Source organism: Malaclemys terrapin, chromosome 10 (assembly GCF_027887155.1).
Source record: "Malaclemys terrapin pileata isolate rMalTer1 chromosome 10, rMalTer1.hap1, whole genome shotgun sequence".
Taxonomy (NCBI): Eukaryota; Metazoa; Chordata; order Testudines; family Emydidae; genus Malaclemys; species Malaclemys terrapin.
The window spans coordinates 81394016-81405439 of NC_071514.1; the positions used below are offsets into that span (position 1 = coordinate 81394016).

General features: G+C 53.3%; 1 protein-coding gene across 2 annotated transcripts in view; it reads right to left on the reverse strand.

Moving 5' to 3' along the window:
- Window positions 1–9322, reverse strand: part of GRAP (GRB2 related adaptor protein) — a 38342-nt gene extending 29020 nt beyond the window's left edge. Inside the window, exons 1-2 of one of the 2 annotated variants that reach the window (XM_054043197.1) lie at window positions 9038–9322; window positions 346–443 (exon numbers count right to left, since the gene is read on the reverse strand). In XM_054043197.1, coding sequence (XP_053899172.1) covers window positions 346–443; window positions 9038–9115 — 176 coding nt within the window. In that variant the 5' untranslated portion in view covers window positions 9116–9322. The remainder of the gene's footprint in view (window positions 1–345; window positions 444–9037) is intronic. The other variant, XM_054043198.1, reaches the window with a different exon arrangement.
- Between the last annotated feature and the right edge of the window lie 2102 nt (window positions 9323–11424).

Consider the following 11424-nt stretch of genomic DNA (forward strand, 5'->3'; position numbering starts at 1 on the left):
CTGGATTAACATGGGGGGGCAGGGAAGCTGAAGCGCAGAGACGTAAGTGACCAGCTCGGTCCGTGCCTCAGTTTCCCCTTCTGTGAAATGGGGCTCATGAGTTATTTTACAGGCTTGGCGGGTCACAGCTGCCAATGTGTTTTGAGACCCTCTGAAGGAAAAGGCCTTGCACAGAAGTACCAAGCCCTATTGCTCGTTATTTCGGGGGGGGGGGGAAATACGGTCATTTCATTTCATGTTCAACTGCTACCTTCTGAAGTGGGGTTGGCTGCCTGGTGGCCCAGGGCAGGCCTGCTTTGAACCCTCCCAGGCCTGTGCGAGGTGGAAGCTCAGGAAGGTACTTACGGGTGTGGCTTGACTTTGATGTAATTCTTTGGGATGAATCCTTCTGAGCCGTACAGCTCGGCTTTATACCAGTTCTGGTCGTCTTCCATATTCAGGATCTAAGGACACAAGGGAAGAGAACGTGCTTTTGAAACGTTGATCTCACTCTGAGCTATTTCAAACAGAGAAAACGACTGCGACCTCCCAGGGCTGCCAGCTCCAGGAATCGAACGGGGCAGGATTGGAGTCGGCCCACAACGGAAAATTTTTTTCATAGGAAAAATGAGGTTTTGTGGAAAACAATATTTTTTGTTTCTTGCAACGATAATTTGATGAGGTTGTTTGTCTGGTGGCTGTGCCTGTCTTTAAAACAGGCTTGATCCAAGTTCTGGGGCTGAAATCCCCTGGACTTTGCCACATTCCGAATCCAGATCCCAATTTTGCCAATCACGTCAATTGCTAGGTCTATGGCTGATGAACTCAAACAGCAATTTCTGTGCTGCTGCCCAAGCAGGAGGGAACATTATGGGCAGCCGTGAGCATCGATTTGGGATTTCTAGGAAGCCTGTGCAAATTGCACACCGGCCCTTTAAAATCCCTCCTGTCTTGTTTTTCTTTCTTTACAGGAACTTGGTGTTATTCAATGGAGCGCCTCCTGCAGGGCAGGAAAACCCTTTGTGGACAAGTGGGATGTTTAAAGGGCCAAGACAACAAGTGTGGCCCTGGGGTCACAAGTTGCCAGTGCAGCAAAGTTTGGATACTCCTGCAAGAGACAAGCACAGGTGCCCATGGGGTACAGCTGTTCTATGCCAACAGCTCACGTGACAGACAATATCTTACATGGGCATCTAAAGAAAGATAAATAGATCCATAGATGGACAGACAGATGTGGCGTTAATCTGGGCAGCTCTATTTTAACCAAAAGGAAATGTCCCCATATAAATAGAAGGGCTGATGCCCAGTTCAGCTTTCACAATGTTTTCCAGTACTCCTACGCAATGGGGAGCTCTGTTCAGTGCAGCTGTGCAAACAGGATTTGAAACTGTTCACATCACACTGGGCACGAACCTGCTGCCGCTCACATCGGCTTGACCCTGGGTGCCAGGTTTGTATAATTTTTGGTGGTGCCCAGAACGGGTCCAAGCAGAGCTGGGGGCAAACGCCCTGGGCCCTGCGCTTTGGGGGGGTCCTGCATTTCAGGGGGACGCGGGGTCCAGGACGGCCTGGGAGGTTAGCGGGGAGCCTGGCGCCGGCAGCAGTGACCGACCCAGCCCCAGCCCGCTCCGCCCTGCCCTGCCCCGCCCCGCCGGTTCCCGGTGTCGCTTGGGGGAGGGGGCGGACGCTGGAAAGAGGCGGGGTGGGGGCTTGGGGAAGGGGTGGAATGGGAGCGGAGCAGGGCCAGGAAGAGGCGGGGTGGGACGGAGTGGACTGAGGCCTGGTCACTTGCTGCTGCCGGGTCCAGGCCCCCTGCTAAGCCCCCAGGCTTCCCTGGACCCCACGTACTCCTGAAGCGCGGGGCCTCCCCGGTCCGTCCTATGGACGGGACGGCTCTGAAAATCTAAGCCCAAACATCGGTGGAGCCGGACCCACGTTCCTGAATATTGGTGGAGCAGGGGCATCACAGGCCCATATAACTCGCCGCCTATGGGCTTGCCGTATCTTCAAGGCCATGGGAAAGAAGACGGGTGTGAACCCGGGACCCTGCTTGAGAAGTCGCGGGAGAGGGGAGTGCTGGCTGGAGCCAAGCCCCGAGCGGCTAGGTACTGTGCAAACATCACTTACATGGCTGCCCCAAGGCACTAGCTCTGGGCTCCCTCCCCACTCATGGACGTCTGCTGATGCACGTCAACCTTGACTTGCAGCCCCCTGCCATTGCACTCCTGGGTTCCCTCCCCACGCAAGCAGCTCCTGACCCACTGCCCCCTTGCCATCCCCACACGGAGCTCTGCCGCTGCCCCGACCCGCAGCCCCTCTGCTAGCTGAGACATGGCTCTTCCCAGAACAGAGGCTGCCATGGGTCGTGCTGAGCTGTAGCAATCTGAGTGGTGGTTTTGGTACTGATGACAACCTGCATTTGCACCCGCGACCTGCACCGTGTCTGCATGCCGGACTCGAGAGGTGAATGGGCATTTTAAACAGCACCGTGCTGAACAAACACAAACCAGGCTTTGCCTCCAAAGCAAAGCAACCCCCCAACCCTGCCGGCAGTGCTCAGACCTGCGGAGGGGGGCCAGGCCCGAAGGCGGATGCTGGGGTCTCTGGGAACAGGCCCGGGGCTCCAGGAACGCTTCTGTGCAAGGCAAAGGGGTCAGGACCTGGGGGGAGCCTAGTACAACCAAGGCTGTGCCTGAGCAAATGGACTGGGCTGACCCCCTGTGGGTGGGACGAGGAGCTGAGATTGGCCTTAACACCGTGAGATTTTAAACATCCTGAACGTGGGGCTCTTTGCCTTTGCCTGCTCATGTTTGTACTCTTGGCACTCACGTTTTCAGCCTTTTCTCAGCAGCCACGAGGGCTAGACACATTCCGGGTTTGTTCTTTCAAATGCAAGTTGAGATTCTCATGTGCTCCCCTGACTCCGGGAGATGGGGCTTTAAGAAAACCACCACGTATCGCGAGACTTGTGATCCAGGCACAAGACTGGGCGATGCTGAGGAGGGCACTTTCCTGTGGCATGTTTTCTATTGCTTTTTCCTGCCTTGCTGTAACTGGGAATTCCCCTATGGCCCTCAGGAGCCGATTCAGGAGACTTGCCGACCGTGGGAATCACAGAATCATATAGATGTCGGGCTGGAAGGGACCTTGAGAGGTCATCTAGACCAGCCCCCTGCATTAAGGCAGGACCAAGCAAACCTAGACCAGCCCTGACAGGGGTTTGTTCAACCTGCTCTTAAAAACCACCAGTGATCCTATAATCTCCCTTGGTAACCTATTCCAGGGGGGAGGGATAGCTCAGTGGTTTGAGCATTAGCCTGCTAAACCCAGGGTTGTGAGTTCAATCCTTGAGGGGGCCACTTGGGGATCTGGGGCAAAATCAGTACTTGGTCCTGCTAGTGAAGGCAGGGGGCTGGACTCAATGACCTTTCAAGGTCCCTTCCAGTTCTAGGAGATGGGATATCTCCATTATTTATTTATTTAACTACCCTGAGAGTTAGAAAGTTTCTCCTACTAACCTAAATCCCCTTTGCGGCAGAGTAAGCCCATTCCTTCTTATCCTACCTTCAGTGGACATATTCCCGTCCTCTTTAACGGCCCTTAACATATTTGAAGACTTTTATCAGGTCCCCCCCTCAGTCTGCTTTTCTCCAGATGAAACAGGCCCAGTTTTTTTTAACCTTTCCCCAGAGATCAGGTTTTGCGAGGGGCGACTGTCTCCTTCTCCCAGGAGAGGGTGGCCCTCTACGCCCGACACCAGCAGCCAGAAACATTGGGCTTTGTCTCAGCTGCATTGACAGTGCCCTGGTGGATTCTGGGACAGGGAACTGCTTTAGCAACGGCGGAGGAATCCCGCTCTGTCTGGGTGAATTCGGTTTTTTTGAGTCTGGATCCATGGGTGGGGCAGGAGGGGAAGAGGGGAATTTCCACTCTGGACTCTGATTCATGCATCCCTTCTAAGAATGAGGCATCGGGCTCAGAGTCCAGAGCTACCAGGGGCGGAGCCTATTTCACTGCCATGGGGCTTTCAAAGAAATCGCGTCAATGGGGAAATTCCACCCTTCTCATCGGGGCGACGGGGCCAGGTGGCTCGCTCATTGCTGAAGCTGGGGAGCTCTCCAGGCAGGGGCTGCAGCAGGCTCAGCCCTTTTGCACACTTCCTCGTGAATTGAACGCTCGTGCACGTGAGACGCTCGTGACAGCACTGGCTTGAACCAAACATTACGCTTACCGATGGCTCTGCCAATACCCCAGCCCCTGCCGTCCCGACCCTGGGCTGCCGGTGCCCCTCAGTCCTGATCTGGCATGAACCGGCTGGTACGGCGATGAGCTCTCCTGGCATCAGCAATGGGGACGGTTTGGGGCTTTGTGCAAATGGAGGAGGCTGGGACCTGTCGGACTCCTGTTCCCGTCTGACCTCCTCCGGCCTTTGAACCTGAGTCTCTAGAAGGGAAAGGCTGGTGCAGTCACACTCCCGCCCCCGCCCACCAGACTGAGCCCCAATCACTGGGCTCGTAGCAGGCTGAGTTTCCTTGGGCCTCTTCCCCTCCGTCAGGATTGTCTCAACCCAGCCACACAGGAGAGAACGGGATGGGAATTGGCGTCTGAAGTTATTCCCCGGCCAGCCAGAGGGGGCGCTGCAGAGCAGCACCCCCAGCCCTCCCCAGGGCTCCAGTGTTGCATAGCAGGGGAAGTACCTGTTTGTAGCAAAGCAATGGAAAGCTCTTGCCTTGCACGAGGTGGGCAGAGTTCCTGTCACAGCCCAGCGGGGTGGAAAAGGACACCGCTCCCCACCCTGAAACCAGACCAGGCTGTGTCTTTCCAACCGGGTGAGGGCTTGACGGAGCAACGTGTGTCTGCAAAAGCCTGCAAAGCGGCCACCTGCTTCTCCAGCAGTGCCCGGGCCCCTCTGCTGTCCTCTCCCGGCCCGGCCCAACGAGAGCCGAGTCACGTCTTAAATGCCGGCTAGCAAACGCGCTGGCTGGCTAATGGCTTGGCCACCATGTCAGACACCCAATTCCCTAGGGACCATGGACGGCCCTGAGCTGGCTGCTGAGTGTTGTGGGGGATGGAGGGTTATGTGGTTACTGCCAGGCGGTGCCCTGGGTTTGAAGGGAGACACTGATGGAATTGCAGCTGGTATCACAAACTACTTCCTCCCCGGACCAGCTGCCAGGTCCTCAGCGGGGTCTCTGCTCTCTAGAGTTGCCCAGGAACAGCCGGGGTGGTAGCAGGGCAGATCTGAGGGGCGTCAGCAGGGCTGCCTGGGGAACCAGGGCTGGAACGGCAGGGGAGGCAGAGGAATGTGCCACAGCTGCGTGGCCCCATGCCGACGCATGTGAGCGGCCGTTAGTCCCGTGAGCAACCCCCTGGGCTCTGCGGGGCCACCCAGGTGAGCAAGGACTGCCAGACGCTCGCAGTGAGTTCTCCAGGCGTTTCTTTGCAGCTCAGAGGCAGGCAGACCCCAGGTGCGCAGGGAACGGCTCCCAAACTGGTCTCCTCTGCTTAGCCCAAGGCAGGCTCTGGCCTCCCCTCCTGCCTTTGGGCCCCTGCCTCGTGGCTGACGTGATTGAGGGGTCAGCCAGGAGCCCACCAGGCCTAGGGCCAGAGGAGACCAGTGACAGCCCAGCCGAGGCAGCGTCTGCTCTGTGCTCCTGTTGCACAGCGGCTCCCAGCTGACTTAGCAACAGCCGAACGCGTGGAGCTGGCAGGTGGTTGCTTTGTTATTTCCTGTACTGACAGTCGGCGCTGGTGCTACCCTCCCAGCTATCTCCCACCTGCTCCCCCGGCCAGAGACAGGCCCTTGGCTGCATGGCTCCATCCATAACTGACTCTGGAGAACGCTGGACGCGGAACAGGCAAAGCACCCGGGCTGACGCCAAACGACATTGGTACAAGGGGTTTCCTTCCCACACGTGGGTTTGTGCTTCAGGCACGTACCCAGAGATCTTGGTTCTATTCCTGCCTCTCTGCAGCCCGGGTAACCTTGGGCCGAACGCTCCCTGCTGCTGCTTCCTCCTTGGTGAAATGGGGATAATGCCCCCGAAGGATAAATCCAGGCTGGGCCCTGTGCAGATGCCTGGTAAGAGACAGTCTGCAAAGACCCCACAGACAGGGCTAGTATCGGGCAGGTGGGGAACCGCCGCATGGAGAGAAGAAGCAACTTGTCCAGCATCACCCAGGAAACGTGGAGCCTCGCTGGGATTTGAACTTCTGAATCCCCTTCTACTACCTGACCCACCAGCCCATCTCTTTAGGGCAGTGGTGCTGTCACTGCAAACTGCTGCTGTTAATCTCATCCACACCGGGCACACAGAGAGGCTATTGGATGGTACAAGTGCTGCCCGGTTTTTATTGCCACAGGTCTGAGATGGCGGCATTGCTCACCAGGGGCGGAGCAGTGAGCCAGGTTTGCAGGTTATCCTGAGCAAGAGGCAGTCGTTTTCGTCAGCACCCTACCCCTTTCTATTTGATCGGTGCTGCTCTTGGAAAATCCGGGGGAACAAACCAAACAATGGATTGTGGGTGCAAAATTACATCTGCAAAAAAGAGGGCTAAGCTGAAAATCAATTATCTATCTATCTATCTATCTATTCCCAGACACTCCCTCTATCTATCTATCTGTCTATCCATCTATCTATCTGTCTATTCCCAGACACTCCATCTATCTAGCAATCTATCCCCATTCATATCTAGCTCGCTAGCTGTGTTTATATCTCACTCATCACCGTGACAGCTACCCCTATAAACTCAGACCAGCCCATCCATTCCATGTCTCCAGAGACATTATGTGATGTAGGCCGTGCAAATGTTGTTATGGCCATGATTTCGGCATGCTGGCATGATTCAGGAGCGATCGAGCTCGGTGTGGGCCCCATTATTTATCACATAATAATTTGACATTTGCAAATGGTACTTTAACAGAACCGGTGCCAACTCTGGCATACAAAGTGGCTGGAAATATCACCATGGTATATGGAGAATTTTGCAAGCCCAAGCCTGGGGAAGAAAGACCTTTGGCTGCTCCTACAAACTTTCTTCTTAAAGAGTAAGTCAGAGCTCTACTGAGATCAAAATGTTGGGGCCGTGTATTAATTCAGATCTAAAGCACAGGAGTAAATAAGTGTTCAGGCGAATCAAATATCTCTTAAGAGATTTACTGCTCCTGTTTGTATTCCAGGTGTGTCTAGCGGCCCCAACTGAGATCTGTGACAGAAATCATGGAGATGTCAGGCTATAAGGGACCTTAAGAGCTCATCCAGTCCAGCCCCCTGCACTGAATCAGGACCAAGTAAACCCAGACCATCCCTGACCGGTGTTTGTCCAGCCTGTGCTTAAAAACCTCCAGTGATGGGGATTCCACAACCTCCCTACAGAACCAACTCCAGAGCTCAACTCTCCTTAGAAAGTTTCTGCTGATATCCATGCTAGATCTCCCTTGTGGTGAACTGAGCTGATCCCTTCTTGTCCTATCCTCGGCGCACACGGAGAACCCTTGATTACCATCCCCTTTATGACAACCTTTTACATAGTTGAAAACTATCAGCCCCCCCTTCTCTTCTCTAGTCAAATGCCCAATTCATTCAATCTTTCCTTTTCAATTTGTCCACATCTTTCCTAAAGTGTGGCACCCAAAATTGGACAGCGTAGTCCAGCTGCAGTCTCACTAGTGCCAAGCAGACCCAGACAATTACAGCCTGTGTCTTACATACGACGCTCCTGTCAACACATCCCAAAACGACATTTGCCTTTTTTGCCACAGCATCACAGTGTTGACTCATGTTCCATTTGGGATTCCTTATAACCCCAGGATCTTTGGAGCAGTACTACGACCTAGCCAGCGAGTCCCCATTTTGTAGCTGCGCATTTGATGTGTCCTTCCTCAGTGTAGTCCTTTGCACTTGTCTCTATTGACTTTCATCTTGCTGAATTCAGGCTGGCTCGCCAAGGTATCAAGATTGTTTTGAATTCAAATCCTTTCCTCAAAGTGCTTGCAACCCCTCCCAGCTTGGTGTCATCCACCAATTTCAGAAGTGTACATTCTAGTCCATCCCCCAAGTCATTAATGAAAATATTGACTAGTACCAGGGCCATACAGACCCCCCCATGGAACCCCACTTGGCACATCCTCCCAGTTTGACAGTGAACTACTCACAACTACTGACTGGTTTCTCAACAGCTGCACACCCACCTTATAGTCATTTCACCTAGACCCCATTGCCCTAGTTTGTCGTTTGCGATTGGAGGCCCACACGTAAGAGACGGTTTCTGCCCAGAAGAGTTTACAGTAAAAACAAAGGGAGGGAGAAAGGAACTGAGGCCCAGAGAGATGGAGTGGTTTGCCCCTGGTTACAGGGGGAGTCTGCCACAGAGCTTGCAACTGAACCCACAACTACAAGGTCCTACTCCCGTGTCTAGACTGCAAGCCCATCCTCTTTGTCTCAGTCTCACTTTACACAGAGGAGCTCAGCTGTGTCGCATGACGCCTCCTTCCAAGCTCATCTGCTCTTTGCAGTCAGCCCTCTGCCAGGCCAGGTCTCTTTACAGATGTCCCGGGGATCCCCCTCAACCCACAGACACCCCCCCGAACGCTGCACGGGCAGACTCCTCTGTCCTCTCCCCAGTAAAGTCCCCAGGCAGTTTGGCCATGGACATCAGTGCAGCTAGGATCGGTAGTGGCAAGCAATGCCTCCTAGTCCTCCCAGCCCTTCGGGGTGGTTGGGAGCCAGGCCATGAAAGGAACAAGCCAGTCCACACCACAGACGCTAGTAGCTTGGGCTGGACACTGCTTCTGCACCCTGCTCTGTCCTCAGGGCTTACCCGTCTCTCTGGGCCACCACATCTCAGGCACCGTCTAACCCCGCACCCAGCACGACCTCTCCCTGCTGGTGTAGCTGGTCTCAGGTGCTTTCTAGTTCCCTCCTCGGTCCAATCCCAGCTTCTGGGCCAGTGCATTTCAGAGGCATCCTAGAGCCTCATCTGCCCCCAGATCTCCCCACTCCCTAGCCCCCCCCCCCGGGATCAGGAAACCTGCAGTCCCTCAGGGGGCAGAGGGTACCTTCAGCGTGTCCCCCTTGCGAAAGGGCAGCTCGTCCTTCTCCGTCGCCTGGAAGCTGTACAAAGCCACAGACTCCATCCTGCACCAGAGCAGCCGGTCCCCCTTCGCTCCCCGGCTCGGCAGGGCTCCCGGCAGCGGTCCCCTGTCTCTCACCCGCTGCACCTGCCCTCGCCGCCGGTGTGAGGCTGGGGCGCGAGGATGCAGCTGCGGAAGGGAGGGGCCAGGCTGGCCCAGAAAGACCTGGGGGCTGTTCCGAGCGACGCTCAGGAAGAGGCGATGAAGCCCTTGGCTTCCTGTTTCTCGGCTTGGGCTTGCAGGCAGGCATTGCTGCTTTGATTTTTTTGTTTTCTTGTGTTTGTTAGTTGAGTGAGAGATTCTTCCTGGTGAGAAATCAGGCAGGAAGCCACTGGGCTGTCGCTGGGCGGGCCAGGAAGGGATCCCGGCCTCTGGCGGGAAGGGGAGAAGTTACATGGAAACTGATGCCCCTGGAGATAGGGAGCTGGGGAAAATGTTCTGGGGAGGAGAGAATGGGGCTGGGAGTCACGCGCCTCAGAGTCTGACTTAAAGCCCATTGAATTCAAGGGAAAGACGCAGTCTAATGTGATTGGGCACTGAAGTAGCTCAGAATGCACTACCTACGGGCCAGCCATTTGGCTGATCTGTGCCTCAGTTTACCGTTCTGTAAACTCGGGTGATAGCAATGAGCTACAGTCCCTTCAGGGAGGGTGGCTGCAAGTTTGTAAAGTGCTTTGAGATCCTCAGACGAAAGCTCTTAGAGATGGGCCGGGTGTTACCAACACAGGGTGACTGGGGCTTTAAGGGAAGATGGGCACTCACTCAGCTCCCCCGGTGAGGAAATCAGGTCAGTGACTCAATCAGGGAGAGGCCTGGGTAGAGGGATTGCAGTGTGAGCGCAAGGCTCCTGCAGGAACGATCCTGAGACACTGGGGGCTGGGAGCGGCCCGCTAAAGCAAGGAATTGATTTAAACTTTGTACACTGGGGATTTTGACCTTTCTTTTGACCTTTGATAGGAATCAGCCCAGACCCTAAGGATGGGTGTCGGGAACAGAGCAAAACCTGGGTTTGAAGTTGATTGAGGAACCCTGAAGAGAAGGAAACCTACAGCGGGCTGCTGCAGAGCCACCCCTGGCCATGAGGGGACGCTGTTGGAAGTGGTGAACGGTTTTACAGACCCGCTGCAAAGCACGTTCAAGACAAGGGAAAGACTTAATGTTTTGAGAACATAAGCATCCAGCACCTTCTAGAAGAGAACTTGTTGGAGGCAGAACAAAACATCAATGTCTCACATACTGCGATGCGCAGCACGTTAGAAATGCAGACATTAGTTTCCAGATTTTTTTTCATTTCAATGTGTAGCCCTAAGTTTGCATTCACAAAGTTTTTTACATTCTATTTCCTTAGTTTATTTAACTTCTATTGCCTTGTGAAAAAAGGCCATGAGGTGACATAGGAAACAATAAAAGGTTATTATTACTGATAACAGTAATAAGTTACGGCAGCATCTGGAGGACTCAAACTTCTGTACCAGGAAAGATAATGGAAAAAATAATTAAGCAATCAATTTGCAAACACCTAGAAGATAATAAGGTGATAAATAACAGTCAGCATGGATTTGTCAAGAACAAATCATGTCAAACCAACCTGATAGCTTTCTTTGACAGGGTAACAAGCCTTGTAGATAGGGGGGAAGCGGTAGATGTGGTATATCTTGACTTTAGTAAAGCTTTTGATACTCTCTCGCATGACCTTCTCATAAACAAACTAGGGAAATACAACCTAGATGGAGATACTATAAGGTGGGTGCAAAATCATTGGAAGAGATACTATATGGTTGGAAAATCATTCCCAGAGAGTAGTTATCACTGGTTCACAGCCATGCTGGAAGGACATAACGAGTGGGGTCCTGTAGAGATCAGTTCTGGATCCGGTTCTGTTCAATATCTTCATCAGTGATTTAGATAATGGCATACAGAGTACACTTATAAAGTTTGTGGACGATACCAAGCTGGAGTGCTTTGGAGGATAGGATTAAAATTCAAAATGATCTGGACAAACTGGAGAAATGGTTTGAAGTAAATAGGATGAAATTCAATAAGGACAAATGCAAAGTACTCCACTTAGGAAGGAACAATCAGTTGCACACATACAAAATGGGAAATGACTGCCTAGGAAGGAGTATTGCAGAAAGGGATCTGGGGATCATAGCGGATCACAAGCTAAATATGAGTCAACAGTGTAACACTGTTGCAAAAAAGAAAAAACATTATTCTGGGCTGTATTAGCAGGAGTATCGTAAGCAAAACACAAGAAGTAATACTTCCGCTCTACTCTGTGCTGATTAGGCCTCAACTGGAGTATTGTGTCC